The sequence below is a fragment of the Myxocyprinus asiaticus genome, chromosome 26, assembly GCF_019703515.2.
Source record: "Myxocyprinus asiaticus isolate MX2 ecotype Aquarium Trade chromosome 26, UBuf_Myxa_2, whole genome shotgun sequence".
Classification (NCBI taxonomy): Eukaryota; Metazoa; Chordata; class Actinopteri; order Cypriniformes; family Catostomidae; genus Myxocyprinus; species Myxocyprinus asiaticus.
The window spans coordinates 16081762-16101251 of NC_059369.1; the positions used below are offsets into that span (position 1 = coordinate 16081762).

At 40.8% G+C, this 19490-nt stretch overlaps 1 protein-coding gene across 4 annotated transcripts in view; it reads left to right on the forward strand.

Annotated features, from left to right (window-relative positions):
* The window catches only part of LOC127417430 (transient receptor potential cation channel subfamily M member 7-like), a 45905-nt gene that overhangs the window by 6475 nt on the left and 19940 nt on the right, over window positions 1-19490 (forward strand). For all 4 annotated transcript variants that reach the window (XR_007893275.1, XM_051657487.1, XM_051657486.1 and 1 more), the window contains exons 2-11: window positions 13537-13616; window positions 13760-13798; window positions 14220-14418; window positions 15004-15217; window positions 16229-16353; window positions 16521-16692; window positions 16923-17097; window positions 18166-18289; window positions 18447-18519; window positions 19207-19307. Coding sequence is in view for 3 of the 4 variants with exons in the window: in XM_051657487.1 (XP_051513447.1) it covers window positions 13537-13616; window positions 13760-13798; window positions 14220-14418; window positions 15004-15217; window positions 16229-16353; window positions 16521-16692; window positions 16923-17097; window positions 18166-18289; window positions 18447-18519; window positions 19207-19307 (1302 nt within the window). In the remaining variant the exon portion in view is untranslated. The remainder of the gene's footprint in view (window positions 1-13536; window positions 13617-13759; window positions 13799-14219; window positions 14419-15003; window positions 15218-16228; window positions 16354-16520; window positions 16693-16922; window positions 17098-18165; window positions 18290-18446; window positions 18520-19206; window positions 19308-19490) is intronic.

Genomic DNA, 19490 nt, shown 5'->3' on the forward strand with positions numbered 1-19490 from the left:
CAATCAATAATATTATATGCAATGGCAAAAATCCAAATACAACCATCTGCTACACCAATGTTAATAATGATTCCACTGTAACAGTTTACAGAACTTAGCAAGTTAAGCCATAGTTCATACAATATAGTGTAATTACATTACCTGTTGTCTTTAGCGTAGATGTCGTCTTTGAAAATCTTGTTGAGCAATGTAATAACGATGAATTGCATTAATCTGTATGTTTAAATATGTCCTCAAAAACAAGAGTAAAAGCTGTATACAAACACACTGTGACGCGGCATGTTTGTTTATGTTTGAGGTAGTCATGTGAAACTACCATATAGACATTAACCCTTTACGTCACCGTTCGGACCTTAGGTCAGTTGAAAAGCACGGCCGGTTTACGATAGGCTACAGATTGTACCGGCCGTGAACCAGTGGAGCACAGGCTCGGCACGAGAACCATCGCAATTTTCGGTGGAAAAGGGCTATTTGTGAGCTAAATATAATCGTGCTCACTTGTCTCTGAACACTTGGTTAGTAGACTATATTCACTCCTTGTAATTTTTGTTCTCTCTCACTTGTTGTCTGCTCTCACTAATGTTATAAATGGATCAAGTGACAGTTCTAGCACCTGGCTCGAATCTCTCTCACACTGGCCCTGGGCCATCGGGCAGTCATTATTGTCGAGCCCTGCTTTGGAAACTGAAAAATACTGTGTTTTAATGATACAGCATCCAGGCCACTATGTGTCAGTGTAAGCCAATGCAAGTCATTTTGACAAACTTAAAAATATTACTGAATGCACCTTTAATATAAAAATAATTTGATTAGATTTTCAATTTCTGGTGCAGCAGCTAGTGAAAATGTCATTTTCTAGATTCCTTTGCAGCACCTGACAGCAAACACCTGTAGGTGAAATTAGTCATATACTGGGTGGCGAAACTGGTTTGAGGTGAATAACCTCTGTTAGAATGCAAATATGGTGACTGTGGTGTTGAAACCTGTGGAAGATTAATTGTTTCTGAGCTCTTTCATGTTTCACATCAGTGACGGCTTTTCTACACTAGTTTGGTGTTGGATTGTATGTTCTGCTTCTCATTATTATTTAGATGCTAATCAGTTGTTTGTTCAATGAGTTGTCCAGTCTTAAGGTCATACTAATTTTCAAAACCCATTTTTTTCTAGAGTTATTTGTCCTCTGGAAATTATGTGTGAGAGACAAAGAGAGACTAGCGTGTTTAAAAAGGCTGGTGTTTTGACTAATTCGATACTCTTTAATGTGATATCTCATTCTTCATTGGCCGAGAGCCAGAGATGCTTTACGCTGATACCCATACACACAAACAAACACAGGACAGCGAGAAACTTCACCCAGTCGAAACACACAAGAGCTCCAGTTGAGTTTAGACTGAATTAATTAATTATTTTTTAACAGAGATAGGTAGGTCTATTTCTAAAATCAGTTGACTTCAGCACCCCTTGTTGCATTATCTGCCTATGGTGTGAATCCAAAAATAGGAAAAAAACCAAAAAAACAAAACTTTATTTTCCAAAATTGGAGTGCCTTACCGGAATTATTAAAGAAATCTTAATATCCTTTTAGATTCTGGTTCAGAACAAATTGTCCTTTTTGTATCTACATTTTTAATGCCCTATATGGTTAAATCCCAGAGATTTGGGACTTTTAGTGTGGCTAAATTGTTAAATTGTACCCATTTTGCATTGTCGAAAACCAAATGTGCGTCATACTATGAAGCTAGTTTTTCTTGTCCAACAAACATAGGTCTGAAGTACAAATAATGTTGAAACTAGGAGTTTACCTTTATTTATTAACATAAAAACAATGATGTAAAAATCTCAATATTCAAGACTCCAAAAATACATTATTATTAAGAATAAGTGACACATGTGGCTCTTCAGTGAGTGCAGTACCTACATCTAGTTTTTGGATTTCAGAAATGTACATCTACAAAGCTCTGGAATGCATCGTCATATAGGCACTATGTAATGATGAGTCAGTGGGGTTGAGATCCATGTGCAGCTTTAATAACATTAAACGTAGTAAAACAGACAGGCAGGCAGGCAGGGGTCAATCACCAGCAACAGTAATATCAAAGGCAATCCAGAGGGGTAGTTAATAAACAGGCAAGAGGTCAGGGCAGGCGGCAGACAGTCACAGGTTATATCCAGGTAAACAAGGCAATAATAGTAGACAGACAGCAATGGGTCAAAACAGGGTAAACAGTCCAGGATCATACACAGATAATTCAGAAAACTCAGAGAATGCTTAGAAATGTCAGCCAGGGCAAAAATAAACTTCACAATGATAGAGAGTGAGAGTGAGACTTAAATAGCTGAGTAAATGAGAAACAGCTGAGCAGGTAATCAGTGCCAGGTACGGGGATTATGGGAAATGGAGTCCAAAGAGTTAGTCAATACCCAGGTGATGGAGCCCTCTTGTGGTGAGCGGGAGGAACCACAGAGGCAGGATTCCCCCCTGCCCCCCGCGAGCGGCTCCTCAAGCGAGGAGGCAGGTGACGCCGGGGTCCAAAGAAACCAGGGCAGATCAGACAGACGACCAGGGAACCAAGGAAACCAGAGCAGATCAGGTGGACGACCAGGAGACCCAGAAGACCAGAGCAGATCAGGCAGACGGCCATGAGACCAAGGGGACCAGAGTAGATCAGGCAGATGGCCAGGAGATCCAGAAGACCAGAGCAGGTCAGGCAGACGGCCATGAGACCAGGGATACCAGAGCAGATCAGGCAGACGACCTTGAGACCAAGGGGACCAGAACAGATCAGGCAGATGGCCAGGAGATCCAGAAAACCAGAGCATATCAGGCAGAAGGCCAGGAGACCAAGGATACCAGAGCAGATCAGGTGGACGGCCATGAGACCCAGAAGACCAGTGCAGATCAGGCAGACAGCCATGAGACCAGGGAGACCAGAGCAGATCAGGTGGATGACCAAGGGGACCAGAACAGATCAGGCAGATGGCCAGGAGATCCAGAAGACCAGAATATATCAGGCAGAAGGCCAGGAGACCAAGGATACCAAAGCAGATCATGTGGACAGCCATGAGACCCAGAAGACCAGTGCAGATCAGGCAGACAGCCATGAGACCAGGGAGACCAGAGCAGATTGGGTGGATGGCCGAGAGACCAAGGAGACCAGAGCAGATCAGGTGGACGGTCAGGAGACCCAGAAGACCAGAGCAGATCGGGTGATGGCCAGAAGTCCCAGGAGACCAGAGTATATCAGGCGGACGGCCAGGAGACCACCTCAGGGTAGGGACTGGATTAGGAGGCCTGGGTGGCAACCACAGGGTCGAGATAGGGTCAGGAGGCCTGGGAGGTGGCCACAGACTAGAGACAGGAGCCGTGGAAGGCGGAGCTGTAGTAGGCTCGGGGAGCGAAGCCGTGGGAGGCTCGAGGGGTGAAGCCGTAGAAGGCGGAGCCGTGGGAGGCTCGAGGGGTGAAGCCGTAGAAGGCGGAGCCGTGGGAGGCTCGAGGGGTGAAGCCGTAGAAGGCGGAGCCGTGGGAGGCTCGAGGGGCGAAGCCGTAGAAGGCGGAGCCGTGGGAGGCTCGAGGGGCGAAGCCGTAGAAGGCGGAGCCGTGGACTTCGCAATGATAGAGAGTGAGAGTGAGACTTAAATAGCTGAGTAAATGAGAAACAACTGAGCAGGTAATCAGTGCCAGGTATGGGGATTATGGGAAATGGAGTCCAGAGAGTTAAAGTCAATACTCAGGTGACGGAGCCTTCTGGTGGTGAGCGGGAGGAACCACAGAGGTGGCATTCGTGACACACTATATATAGAGTGTTTGCATTGTGAAGTCAGGCACTATGACTTTACTGGCGAAGGACAATTGCTCAGTTAAAAATGAGGAAAATTTAAATGAAGAATCTTGAATGAAAAATTTGGTTTTATGGTCAGGAGGCCGTATATTGCAAAATTGTCAAATTTGTGTTTTATGTGAATTGCTGGAGTCTTTAGAGCGTAGTGACACTTATGTAACTTTACGTCTCCAAGATCAGACTGAATGTGTGAAGTGATCATGAATGCAGCTGTTATCAGACCACAGCGTTACTCTCACTGACTTCCAGTGGTTCTGTGTTGACCCCTGCGGCAACTCGTCATGTCCTCTGTTCACTACATTAGACTAACATGTGGGATTATTGCATTGTATTTGACTACAGGAGTAGAGTATGGTTTTAAGGTATTGAATGAAGGTTGGTTTTGTGAAGACAGTTTGTATGTCCTCAGGACCAACTCTATACTGTGATTTCAGGGTCGTATGTCTATTATCTGATGATGTCCTAATGATCTGATAAAGTTAGGGGACGCTGTTGACTTTGACATTTTTGCTTTATGACCTTGTTTGAGTGTGTTGAGCTTCATAGAGTTATCAGAAAAATTTATTTGATCTTTGAAATCTGAGATTTGAGATGCTGTATGTAGTTTCTCTTTCATTGTACATACAGCCGTCAAGAGAACACATTTAGTTTGAGTTTTTTTTTCTTTTCTTTTTTTTCTCCCCTTTTCTCCCCAATTTGGAATGCCCAATTCCCAATGTGCTCTAAATCCTCATGGTGGCATAGTGACTCACCTCAATCTGGGTGGCGGAGGACGAATCTCAGTTGCCTCTGCATCTAAGACTGTCAATCCGTGCATCTTATCACGTGGCTTGTTGAGCGTGTTACCGCGGAGACCTAGCACGTGTGGAGGCTTCACGCTATTCTCTGCGGCATCCACGCACAACTCACCACACATTATAGCGACTACGAGGAGGTTTCCCCATGTGACTCTACCCTCCCTAGCAACCGGGCCAATTTGGTTGCTTAGGAGACCTGGCTGGAGTCACTCAGCAAACCCTGGTTTCGAACTCACGACACCAGGGGTGGTAGTCAGCAAAGCCTGTAAGTTTGATGAATAATGTACATTATGAACCGAAGTGCTCCAACATTCATTTGGAGCTGAAACAGTTGTCAGTGTCCAGACAGTTTAAGTGTGTCATGTCACTCCCAATGCAGGAGTCACATACAGTGTCCTACGATCTAATGATGTAGCTGGATTCCAATTTGCATGCTTAATTTAGTAATGGAAAAAGTACATACATTTGAGTTTGTAGAAATAAAATATGCCAGTACTGGGACATAAAATTGCGTCATGATACCACAAACCTCTGTAGTGTCAACAGTTTGCATTTAAATGTAATGAGGCTAAATTACTTTACAATTCATTGTTACTTAATGCTGCAGTGTGTAATTTCTGCACCAATAGAGGCATCAGATGGAATCAAGCGCAACTGTCCCTGCCTACTTTTTCAGCTTTATTGATTCCGAAAGTGTTATTCACATAATTTTTTTTATATATAGGGAATTCATAAAAGTCTTCATAAAAGAGTTCTAAGCCAAGAACCAAACCAGTTATCTCCTAGGTGAATAACAACATTACAAACTCTGATTTAAAGCAAAAAAATATTTGAAAATCAGACAAAAAGACAAAGGTACAAGACTACGTACTAAACGTCATTAATGAACATACAATCAAATGAAGCTTAGCAAATGATGTTAGCGAATAAAAAACATACAAATATAAATTATTTATTGTTTATTATATAGGAACAATATATTTCAAGTTTATTGCAATATACAGTGCATCCGGAAAGTATTCACAGCGCTTCACTTTTTCCACATTTTGTTATGTTACAGCCTTATTCCAAAACTGATTAAATTAATTAATTTCCTCAAAATTCTACAAACAATACCCCATAATGACAACATGAAAGAAGTTTGTTTGAAATCTTTGCAAATTTATTAAAAATAAAAAACGAAACAAAATCACATGTACACAAGTATTCACAGCTTTTGCTCAATACTTTGTTGAAGCACCTTTGGCACCAATTACAGCCTCAAGTCTTTTAGAGTATGATGCTATAAGCTTGGCACACCTATTTTTGGGCAGTTTCTCCCATTCTTCTTTGCAGGACCTCTCAAGCTCCATCAGGTTGGATGGGGAGTGTCAGTGCACAGCCATTTTCAGATCTCTCCAGAGATGTTCAATCAGGTTCAAGTCTGGGCTCTGGCTGGGCCACTCAAGGACATTCACAGAGTTGTCCCGTGTCCTTTGTTATCTTGGCTGTGTGCATAGGGTCGTTGTCCTGTTGGAAGATGAACCTTCACCCCAGTCTGCGGTCCAGAGCGCTCTGGAGCAGGTTTTCATCAAGGATGTCTCTGTACATTGCTGCATTCATCTTTCTCTCGATCCTGACTAGTCTCCCAGTTCCTGCTGCTGAAAAACATCCCCACAGCATGATGCTGCCACCATCATGCTTCACTGTAGGGATGGTATTGCCCAGGTGATGAGCGGTGCCTGGTTTCCTCCAGACATGATGCTTGCCATTCAGGCCAAAGAGTTCAATCTTTGTTTCTCATGGTCTGAGAGTCCTTCAGGTGCCTTTTGGCAAACTCCAGGCGGGCTGTCATGTGCCTTTTACTGAGGAGTGGCTTCCGTCTTGCCACTCTACCATACAGGCCTGATTGGTGGAGTGCTGCAGAGATGGTTGTTCTTATGGAAGGCTCTCCTCTCTCCACAGAGAAATGCTGGAGCTCTGTCAGACTGACTATCGGGTTCTTGGTCACCTCCCTGACTAAGGCCCTTCTCCCCCGATCGCTCAGTTTGGCCAGGTGGCCAGCTCTAGGAAGAGTCCTGGTGGTTCCAAACTTCTTATATTTACGGATGATGGAGGCCACTGTGCTCATTGGGACATTCAATGCTGCAGAAATTTTTCTGTACCCTTCCCCAGATCTGTGCCTCGATCAAATCCTGTCTCGGAGGTCTACAGACAATTCCTTGGACTTCATGGCTTGGTTTGTGCTCTGACATGCACTGTTAACTGTGGGACCTTATATAAACAGGTGTGTGCCTTTCCAAATCATGTCCAATCAACTGAATTTACCACAGGTGGACTCCAATCAAGTTGTAGAAACATCTCAAGGATGATCAGTGGAAACAGGATGCACCTGAGCTCAATTTTGAGTGTCATGGCAAAAGCTGTGAATACTTATGTACATGTGATTGTTTTTTTTGTTATTTTTTTTTTTTTTTTGTAGTTTTTTATTTTTAATAAATTTGCAAAGATTTCAAACAAACTTCTTTTACATTGTCATTATGGGGTATTGTTTGTAGAATTTTGAGGAAAATAATGAATTTAATCAATTTTGGAATAAGGCTGTAACATAAAATGTGGAAAAAGTGAAGCGCTGTGAATACTTTCTGGATACACTGTATGTATACAAATACATATAGTTTGAGAGTGTAGGGGGATTAACTGTATTGCATCATTCACAGTGATAATCACAGTTATAATTGAACTGCCTACCGCATGTTTTTGCATTGTTGTGTTACAGTCTTTATCTCTAAGTATACAACATGACACCATGCTGTGGACGTTAGCTAAGAAGGTGACATAGATGTTTTCCGGTTGAACTTTTTACATCATAGTACAGCATAGAAGAAGTCAGCTACAGTGAGACCCACACAACAGTCACAATAACAACATGGTCAGCCTTACAGCCACTTGCTTTTCTTACATTCTTTAGGCATTGATTTTGGTGCAGATTAGATGCTATGTTGATCAGAACTGCACCCAAGAATTTCACACACAATTGCACTTGTGTATATGGCTGTGTGACAATAAAGTGATTTGATTTGATGTACGTTATGATATCCGTTGTGCTTATGGTGATGTCCGAAGGCAGATGCTTTGCTTCACTTTCATCCTTATAAACTCTGTGTAAAACTTAATAATACTGTAACGTTTAGAATGAGGAGAGATGTTGTGAATAAACAGACGATTAAGAAAATATGTGGTTTGTCTATATTTTCCAAGTGATCGCTGGTATCTGTTGTCTGAATACTTAAACAGTCCTGTACCTCTTAGTTGTTTCAGGCTGCATATGTAATAACAATCATGCTTTCTGCCTCATTCTGTGAATGGAATCCACATGAGGTCATTAAAAGAAGCTGTTATAACCACTCAATGATAAATTAAATTAAGATATATGCAGTATGTAATGTGTAATTTGTCATGTTTATATACTGCATCCATGTCACTAATGTTAACGCTAGCATGCTTATCTTGGCCATAGAATGCATCTGTTACCCTCTTTTATTGTATTTTATGATGGAATGTGTGAAAATAGTCTGCGTAAGATCATGGAAAAAGTTTTTTTTATACTTTATAAAAAAAAAGTAAAATTTAAAAAAAAAAAGACATTTATTGCTACTGCAAAGATTGGTGTTGAGTGAAATGAGTTTTACTATGGAAGACAGATAGGAGGAATAGTCAATGGACTAAAGAATAGTAATTAGAGGCACATCAATGTGTCATTGCTGTGAATGTCCACAAATGAAAATTTCTAGCGTTTGTCGTGTGTCCCTGTGTTACGAAATAAATCAGCCTCTGAAGGGCACTTTAAAGGGAGAACAGTCATAGTAGCCATGCTGAGATAGCTTCAAACAAAATTTCTTATAAAAATGTATAAAAAGGTTAGTTTCAAATAAATGTTATTATTTAAACCCCACACCTTTCAGCCCTCCAAAGCTCTCACAATTGATGGTAAAGTCTTTGAAGGAAATAGGGCATAGGGGTGATCAATTCTGAATGATACGCACATGTGTTGTTGTTGTTGCTTTTCTTCTTTTCTGCTTTTTGTTGTTTTCGACTTCCGGGTTAAATGCAGGTCACGCGACACCTCTGTTTCTTGGAGCATGCGGATAACGCCGAAGTCTATTGGTGTCGATTGAAGTGTAAACTTGCTATCTAGGTTTGTTACTTCGAATTTGCAAAAACTGGACGATTTCAGTCGGACTAAGGTGTTTACATTATATTTTTAAAAAGATGAATGATTGCTTTAGTCTGACTGAAATCAGGCTTTTAAAATGCATGTAAACGCACTCATTGTGTCATGGATGTGGGCGGTCACCGCAGAGCTCATTTGCCATGGTTGGTTTGCAGCGCTTCTCTGATTAGTGGATCTTTCTGTTCTGGATTCATGTGTAGTGCAGTTCTCCAGGAATTCTGTTTCATTAACAACTTTCATTAACAACCTCTAAGCTCACAGTAGGTCTGTCTTTAAAGGTTTATAAGTTATTGTTAAAAATAAATGAGTGAGATTTTTACATCTGAAACCAGACTGTTGTGCTCCATAGTATTGCAAAAATAATGACTGTTGTCAAACAGGTTTTCTGGACACTGATCCCATCTGTCATTGGTTAGGTAGTCCCATCCCAAACTCACACTATTGGTTGTTTTGTTCTAACAGGTTGTTTCACTGTGGTTTATAGAGGAAGTTACTGTGGCAGCTTCGGCTTTGCATTCCTTTTGTACAACTGAAAAGTCGAAAGAACCATCACAAACACAAAACCATTGGAATACCTTTGTTATAGAACAAAATCTCACATACTATTTTGGATGGATAGTGTGAGAATTGGAAAGCAACGTGTTTTAAAACTATAATATGTGCACCGTTCTTGGAGTCACATAACATTCCATCATCCAATCTGTAGAGAGATTATGTACATGCCAGTGTGCCTGGTTACTGCCTCATATGTCTGAGCCCCCACTCCTCTCTCTCTCTCTCTCTCTTTCTTTCTAATATTCTTGTTCACTCTCAGAAACATTCATCACCCCACCCCCTATGACCTCTTGCTGATTAACTATGCTGAGAAAACACCATTTAGTGTTAACTATTTTAAACTAGTCTCTCACAGTGGCGTCTGGTGATGTTTCTTTACTCCTTGCTGCGACAGAAGGATGAAGATGAGGAGTATGAGGTAGACAGACTAAATCTAAAATGATCAAACTTTCACTGTATCTACTCAAATATATGTCTAATCCTCTTTGGTAAATTCGAGATTGTTCGGGCTTCACTGTTGCAGAACAGTTGACAGCAGAACGGCTGCTGTGAGTGGGCTGAAAACAAAAGGGAACTCTGGGAAATTTAATTAAAAATTATTTGCCGTTAAATCCACGAAGGGACTCTTGCTGGAGATATTTGAGCTTGATTTAATTTGAAAAAACCTGAAGAAGGTAAACAGACCAGCGACATTCAAAGAACTATGATGATGTCTGTAAAGTTGTTAATTTAGTTGATCTTGTGAGGTGTTTAAAGTGAGGTGGTTAAATCAGTTGTGGAGAAGAGGGTTTGATAGTTTGGGCAGCTGGAATCCTGGCAGATGGTCTAAACTTATAATATAGATCTTAAAATATGATGCTAGAGACTGCATGACCAAATGTCACTGGAACAAACGTTGCATCTTTAGATATGATTCAGGGCTTGGACAGCAAATCCACAGATTCTTGTTCACTGACCGTCATATGTATATTTCACACAAAGCTAGCAAGAACTTCCTCAAAATGTCTAGCACCATTCTGATTGAATGATTTCATGTAGTTTTCAGGGCTCATGTCTAGATGTAACCCCTGTTTGGTGACAACATTCATATGCTGTGTTTATTTGGAGTACTGCAGATAACCTAGCCCTAACCCTTACCAACCCAAACAGCAAATGTGAATCATTCGAAAGTCTTTTAGAATGAGAATTTCCAACCTTCACACAACCATTTCTCCTATTTACAGAATGGGGAAAGACCTAAGTCTCCAAAATGGTTGGTAAAGATTGCTATCATATAACATACTTCAAATCAGCAGTAAAATCTGACAGCATCGGTATCATAAATAGTGCAACTTTAGCTCTAATCATGGTACAAAATGAAATTTTTCAGACTGGTCCAGCTGATGCACATGCGCGTTCTCGAGTTATCCAACAGACGATGTCTGTATCTGAAAGGTGATTGGCTCTTTCACCTGTAAGGCGAGACTTTAGCCGTTCCAGTTTTTCCCATTCATTTTAATGCCAGTGCTCCATATCAGACTAAATAGTCTCTAGCACTAGTCACTGGATTTTACAAAGTTTGTAATGTTGCTGACATAGTTTCTGAAATTTGTTTAGAGTTTTGATTGAAACACTTGCTAACACGTAAACTAGATATTCATGAGCACAACTGTATTTTGGTTTGTTCTCAGAGTTATGTCTAATTTTATATTAACCCGCATTGTCACATAAAAACCTGTCAAAATCAGATATTCTCTTGCTTTGTAAGTAGGCAGTTCTTTCAGATAATTTTTTTTTTTTTTATTGATTCACATAAATGAACACCGTAAAACAAAACATATTTACACACAGAATCAATCTTAACCCCCACTATTACTCCTCCAGTCGGGGGCTGATGTAGGTATTGGCAGGGGTGGGCTGAGCCCACCCAAACGTGAGTCTTGCCCACCCAATCAAACATTTGGGAAACACTGTTTTAAATAAAATATGAATTTTTTTCCAATTTGTGTATTGGTTAAAACAATATGGGGGCGGGCTATGTGTTACAGACATTGAGAGTGGGTTGTAGATTGCCCAACCAATCACAAAACAGCACCAGAAATGTGTAGTGTTTTTCTATTTATCTCATTGGCCGAAAGCAACAAGCTGCAGCTGCAAACCAGAATGGTAATAAGAGATACTTTTGTGCAATGCATAGGTTTTTAGTGCCCATAAAGAAACCTGGTGGTGTCTCTAGCAGTGACCATGTGGCTGTTGTTAATGTACCACAGGCTCCCTCTTATCAAATATCTCCCTCCACATCAGCTCCCCAAAGTCACGTTGCAGGTGTTAAAGAAATACTGGACGGACCTGAATTATAAAGTAGAGTTCTGTGCGGGATGGATTTTTCAGACATGCTCACACGAGATTCTGTCCCACTCCCGCAAAAATATATGTAATTTTTTGTCCCGCTCCCACCTGCAACTTTCAAGTTTTGTCCTGCTCCTGCACACAAAAGCCTGCAGGTAGTGGTCTGCGTGAATTTTTCAGTCCCACTCCCGTAAGATTCAGTCCCACTCCGGTATCATTAATTTTTTTTTTTTTTTTTTTTTACAATTCCCACCCGGGAAAAAAAACGGAAAGAGAGAGAGAGAAATGCAGTGGTTTTTCCAAGAAAGTCTTCCTTTATTCCTCACCTCGTGTAACACAAGATCTTTATTGGATGATCTCAGAAATTTGGCCAGAATTGATCGTGGCCTGCCTCCATTCGCGGATTGCTGAGCAGGAATCCTGTGAGCTCGCACGATTTCCAGCTTATGGCCTGCTATGTCGAGCAGATTCGGAAGGAGCCCATCCAGGAATTTCACCATATCCTGTCCCTCTTCGCCCTCTGGAATTCTGACGATACGGACGTTATTCCGGCGGCTACGGTTCTCCATGTCCTCCAACTTCTCCCAGACACGCTCAAAATCCACCTTGATTGCTAGCAGATTAGTAGATAATTCCCTCTCCGATGACTCCAGATAATCGATCCATTTCTCGACACCCCCACTCTTGTAACCACCTCAGTGAACTTCACCCCATGGCAGTGATCGATCGACATATCACAACAAGATCCTCTAAGTCAGCAACGACCTTCGTCAACATTGCCGACATGTTCAGCATCTCTCGCCGCATTTCCCGCACTTACCCAACTAAATCATCTCCCAGGCTCGTGACCTGCTCGGGGGTGTCAGCTTGAGCACATAAGTGTCTTTTAATGTCTCCAGAGCCCAGGGCCTGGGTAGCTCAGCAAGTATTGACACTGACTACCACTCCTGGAGTCACGAGTTTGAATCCAGGGCGTGCTGAGTGACTCCAGCCGGGTCTCCTAAGCAACCAAATTGGCCCGGTTGCAAGGGAGGGTAGAGTCACATGGGGTAAACTTGTGGTCGCGATTAGGGGTTCTCGCTCTCAATGGGGTGCGTGGTAATTTGTGCGTGGATCGCGGAGAGTAGCATGAGCCTCCTCATGCTGAGAGTCTCTGCTGTGTCATGCACAGCGAGCCACGTGATAAGATGCGCAGATTGACTGTAACCGCGCCACCCTGAGGACCTAAGTAGTGGGAATTGGGCATTCCAAATTGAGAAAAACAAAAATGTCTCCAGAGGCCGAGGATTTTGAATTCTTTGACATATTATCCTCCTAGAACAGTTATGGAACAGAGTGTATCGAATCTCACTGGTTTATGTCATTAAAAGTGTTAAAACTAACAAAGTGCACAGAGCTCGCCATTCACACGTCTGATTCTCGCATGCGTCACGTGACTGCACCAGACTACATTAAACAGAAGGCCAACTGACAGTGAGTTGGAAAGCACGCAATTTAGACTTCTAATTTAAATATGGACTAATGTTAAGATTTTGATGCCTCAAAAACCTATTGAGAAAATAATGTGCTGAGCAATAATCAATATATCGATATTTTATGACATTCCTGATGTTTTGTAATATAGTACATTAATTGAAGTAGTTTTATTTTCATTTGAATACTTTTGTTTCTGAATGTTTTACCTGATATTGCTGTTACATACCTGAAAAACATCAAGCACTGTCAAACACTTCACTGAAGAGTTTCTAAACCTGATTTAAACCTTTTTTTTCTTATGAATTTCCCTGTTGGTTTCCTGCTACAGTCCCAGAAGTCCTGGATAGAGAGCACTTTCACCAGGAGGGAATGTGTCTATATATTGCCTGTGTCAAAGGACCCCCACAGGTACCACACTCAATTTCCTTACTTTCATATTGATGAAAAGTGTCTTGGACATATTCTTGACCGGATTAATTCACTCTTAGTCATTCAGTTGTGTATATTGATTGCTACTTTCTCTCAAACATGTTGTTGTTGTTGTTTTGCAGATGCCTCCCAGGATGCCAAATCTGCCAGCAGCTTGTGCGGTGAGTGTCACACACATCAAACATGGACAGTTTAGATAAGAGTGTTTTGCAGTTTTGTGATTGTCACAAAGTTTGTAGCTCTTCAACAAAGGAGGAAGCGGGAGATGACGAAATCTAACTCAAAGGTATATTTTAAATTTTTTAACAACTCAAAACTCGCTTTTCAGCGGACTCAAAACCATCACAGTCTCTGGGTGTGTGTGTGTGTGTAGCTCTCTCTTCCACACTGGCATCTGGTTCATTCTTAAATCCGTCTCCACTCTCACTGCAATGACAAACAGCTGTTAGAGACAATCAATGACAGGGGATGACCCTCACCGTTCTCATCTCCCGATCTCGCTCTCCATTCACAAGCTGGTGCTCGACCCCCCCCCCCCACCCTCCCACAGTGATGTGAACTCTTTTGTGTGTGTTTGTGTAGATGCTGCTGCGGCCGTTTGGTTCGTCAGCACGTCGGCTTCACTGCCACACTGGCGATGAAATACTCAGACGTGCGGCTGACGGATGGGGGGCTTTCAGATCTGGAGCAGTGGTCTGTGGAGAAACATACAGAGGAAAGTCCCACTGATGCATATGGAGTCATCAACTTCCAGGGCGGATCCCATTCATATAGAGCCAAGGTTCAAACACACAATAACGTGCACAAACACAATGAAATGGAACACTAGTGTACTACATACTGCTTAGTATGCACTGTATGCTGCCTATTTTTTTATAAGAACAGTAGTATGTGGAACAGTTTTAGATACTGTGCATCAAGTTGTATGACTGGCCTTTCACAGATCCGTAATCTGTATGGGCTAATGGGGCCAATACTCTGTTGTGTACATTGGTGTTCATTGAGACTGCTCAACAGCAGGATTTTTTCATATACATTTTTTAAATTAGTCTTTTACATTTTCTAATTTTATTTCTATAATCAGTGCAACTATATTTAATTATATATAATTTTATATACAATAACTAACATAAATATTTATTTAAATATCATTAAGTAATAAAAAAAAAAATGTATGATTACATTTTTAAATAATTACTTTGAATAATTGTTAGTTCAAGATCATGTCTTGAAGCACCTGACTTTATCAAAACTGATCGCCCAGCAATTGTGTAGATTTTGAAGCTGTATTGAACAGATTAATACTGTGGCTCATGGAGTATTGTGATAGACTGATGTAAGTGATGTCATGGTCTCGTCCCTGCAGTATGTGCGCCTCTCATACGACTCTCGTCCAGAAGCGATTCTTCGGCTCATGTTGAAGGAATGGCAGATGGAGCTGCCGAAGATCGTCATCAGCGTCCATGGAGGAGTTCAAAACTTTGACCTGCACCCTCGAATCAAACATGCGATGGGCAAAGGACTCATCAAAGCTGCTGTTACCACAGGGGCCTGGATACTGACCGGAGGAGTGAATACAGGTCACACACACATAAACATAAACATACATACACACAGACATGTTATTTAGCTATTTAAATGAGAATAAATGAGGAAGAGGATTTATTAGGAATACTATGGTCCTAATAAAGTGCCCGATGTGGTCATCTGCTGTTGTAGCCCATCCGCCTCAAAGTTCGTGTGCATTCTGAGATGCTATTTTGCTCATCACAATTGTACAGAGCGGTTATCTGAGTTACCGTAGCCTTTCTGTCAGCTCGAACCATTCTCGAGGCCATTCTCCATTGACCTCTCTCATCAACAAGGCATTTTTGTCCACAGAACTGCCGCTCGCTGGATGTTTTTTTTTTTTTGGCACCATTCTGTGTAAACTCTAGCTACTGTTGTGTGTGAAAATCCCAGGAGATCAGCAGTTACAGAAATACTCAAACCAGCCCATCTGGCACCAACAATCATGCCACAGTCTAAATCACTTAGATCACATTTTTTGCCCATTCTGATGGTTGATGTGAACATTAACTGAAGCTCCTGATCCGTATCTGCATGATTTTATGCATTGCACTGCTGCCATACGATTGGCTGATTAGATTATCGCATGAATAAGTAGATGTAAAGGTGTACCTAATAAAGTGCTCAGTGAGTGTATATTGTTTCTATTGTTTTTATATAAAGCTAATTACAATGTCAATAGACTAACTCAAAACACACACACACATTAATGGGACATCATGGCCATAGATGGCGACATGCATACGTGTTACCTGCTGTACAGACAGCACACTCAGCTAAACTGTGTGTGTGTGTGTGTGTGTGTGTGTGTGTTCTGAGCTGCAGTTACAGGATTACCTCAAGCACTATAATGACAGTCATTTGAGTGAAAAGATCAGGCCAATGCACTTTATTAGTGTTAACACACACACTCACACACATGCTGCTGAACACACATGTTACAGTCGTGAGGCCGTGACCAACTAGTGCACGTCACAGGCGTCTGTAAACCACTGACTGCAGGTGTTTTCCACTGCTTTCAGGTGTGGCCAAACATGTGGGCAACGCGCTGAAAGAGCACCTGTCACGATCGGCGCGGAAAATCTGCACACTGGGAATCACACCCTGGGGAGTGATTGAAAACAGGAACGACCTCATCGGAAGAGATGTGAGATTTATTTATATCACATTGTCTCACACACATTTGGCCCATTTATTAACCCTTTTTTCCCCCAAAAATTAAGAGGTAAACACAAACACAGTCCTCTTCGCTTTGTGTGCCTACTAACTTGTCTTCCTCTGTGTGTGTGTGTGTGTGTGTGTGTGTGTGTGCAGGTTGTAGCGCCGTATCAGACTTTGTTGAATCCCCTCAGTAAACTGAATGTGCTGAATAACTTCCACTCTCATTTTATCCTGGTGGATGATGGAACGGTCGGGAAATATGGAGCAGAAGTCAAACTCAGGAGAGAGCTGGAGAAACACATTAACCTGCAGAGGATTCACGCACGTGAGGCAACGCACACTTTTCAATCCCAAACAGTTTGACTCAAACGACAGTTATTATCTTGCAATCACTGTTATTATGAAGCAGTGAAAAGTTTGGTCACCCCAACGCATTCTTTATAATGACGTTATTTTTCTTTTAATTAACATTTTCGTCTTGTATAGTAATTCCTATGTAGGTTCAATTTATATTTGTACACAAAATAAATAAAGTGTGTTTGTGTTTATGTGAAGGTATTGGTCAGGGTGTTCCTGTGGTGGCGCTGATTTTCGAAGGTGGTCCGAATGTGATCCTGACAGTGTTGGAGTATCTGCAGGAGAGACCACCTGTGCCTGTGGTGGTGTGTGAGGGGACGGGTCGTGCAGCAGATATACTGGCATATGTCCACAAACAGACAGAGCCGGACTGGTATGAAACACATACATGTATACAACACAACACAACACAATGTGTGCGTTTGAGTCAGTTTATGGGTCATTCTACTTAACAAGCACCTTGCATGTAGCCAGCGTACTCTTGCATTTACCACATGTATGTAAATAGCATTTTTTTATCTATGAATAGCAGATGCCGACTTTTACTTTCTGAATACATCAACAAAAATCCACTGAATTGTTTCAAATGTTTTTTTTCTTTCATCATGAGGAAGCAGATTTTGGCTTGACCACATCCCATGTTTTTCAGCTTCACCTTGCAAATATGCACTTTTTGATTAAAAACAAATATAAGGAAATCTAGTGTTATATTCTTTCTATGTATATCAAATATATAAGTGTGTGTGTGTGTGTGTGTGTGTCTATGTTATATTTAGCTTGACATAATACATTTTTGAAACAGGCTTGAAAGTTGTGTCCCCAGGCTATGCGTAAACCGTTACAATTGCATATTCCCCCTTATTAAAATAATGCACTGTTGCATGAATCAAATAATTATTTCAAAATGACATCATTCTTCTAGGAAGTGAACACTGCTAGGAAAAGTCTTGTTTATCCCACTTATGCTACCTTATGTTTTGCTTTGTTTGCCAGTTGGAAAAGCTCTTCAAATGTCAGTTTTGTGTAGGAAGCCATTGGTTATTGAAAATTTCAACACACTGTATACTAGTACATTGTTACAATCAAAGGTTGTATTTGTTAACATTAGTTAATGCACTATGAACTAACAATGAGCAATTGTATTTTTATGAACTTACACTAACAAAGATTAATAAATGCTGTAAAAAATATATATTGTTCATTGTTAGTTCATGATACCTAATGCATTAACTAATGTTAACGAATGGAACCTCATTGTAAAGTGTACATTTTTTTTGTTAATTTATCATCAAATTGCACAGTGCAATTTATTAACACTTAAGACATTCTTTATCTAATAGAATGTTAAAAATCATACAAAAATTACTTACAAAATCAGAGTCTCAAAATGGAAAAGGCATTTGTTTTATAGACTGAAATGTGTACATTTGTGTGTGTGTAGTGCGTTGCCTGATGGTGTTGAGGCCGAAATCATCTCTACAATCAAGAAAACCTTTAACTTCAGTCAGAGTGACGCACTGCACCTCTTTCAAACACTAATGGAATGCATGAAGAGTAAAGAACTGGTAAATAAATACACACAACAACAATCAATACAACACACACATCCATAAGATTATTAATAATGTCTCATTTTTTATTGAAACATGGCAAAACTTCAGATCACAACAGTGTTTTAGATGTGAAAGTGTCATGAACTAATAACCTGTGTGTGTATGACAGATAACCGTGTTTCCTGTGGGCTCTGAGGATCATCAGGACATCGATGTGGCAATTCTAAAAGCTCTTCTCAAAGGTCAGTGTGTTGACTGTGTGTGAGTAATTGTGTTTGTATTTTTCTCTGTAATGGAGGTTTTCTCATCTGTTTAGTAAATGAAAGAAACAAGTGTGTGACACACATTTACTTAACTAAATTAAACTTAACTATACCAGACTTCTATTGTTTTTATATAAAGCTAATTATAATGATAACGATGAGCCCAAACTCAAATCCTGACCCAACCTCGAAAAGACAACCTAAACACATTAGTTACTCTATTTGTGAATCATTTTTACCTGTGAGGACATTCCTGAATGCCTACAAAAGGAGGTATTGTCAGATCTGGCTCACTTTTGAGGACAAATTTGTCCCCAGACTACAGCTAAATATAACCACACACACAAATACACTCTCAGCAATAAATGAAACAGGTTGAATCCTGCTCTGGGTCTTTCAGTAGATTAAACAAGTTTAGATGCTCAAACATTTACCTCCATGTCAGAATGACTATGAAAGTCTAAACTCTTTCTAAATAAACCATGTTGATCTCATTCTTGTTAGACCATCATTTATTCTCATTGTCATGCTGTCAAGTTCTAAAGTGCTGCAGGAATGAATCTGTAATGGGGCTGTTGTCTCGTGAACATCTTTTCCCTCGGGACAAAGCACCAATAAACACACCCTCCTGTGAGATAAGCATCTCTGTGTGTGTTGTGTTCACAGGTACAAATGCATCGGCCTTTGATCAACTGGTCCTGACGCTGGCATGGGACAGGGTGGACATCGCTAAAGATCACGTGTTTGTTTACGGACAACAGTTGCTGGTTCGTGACCATGTGTTTGTGTGTAAATAAACATTGTCAGAAACTTTGTCACCTCTGTAGAACAATGAGAGAAACAATTTTTTAGTGTTTGTAGTAAACACAATGACCAAGCAGAGGTCACACCAATGACTAATGACATGTCAAAAACATTTTGATACACTAACAAAAAAAGTATAAAAAAAG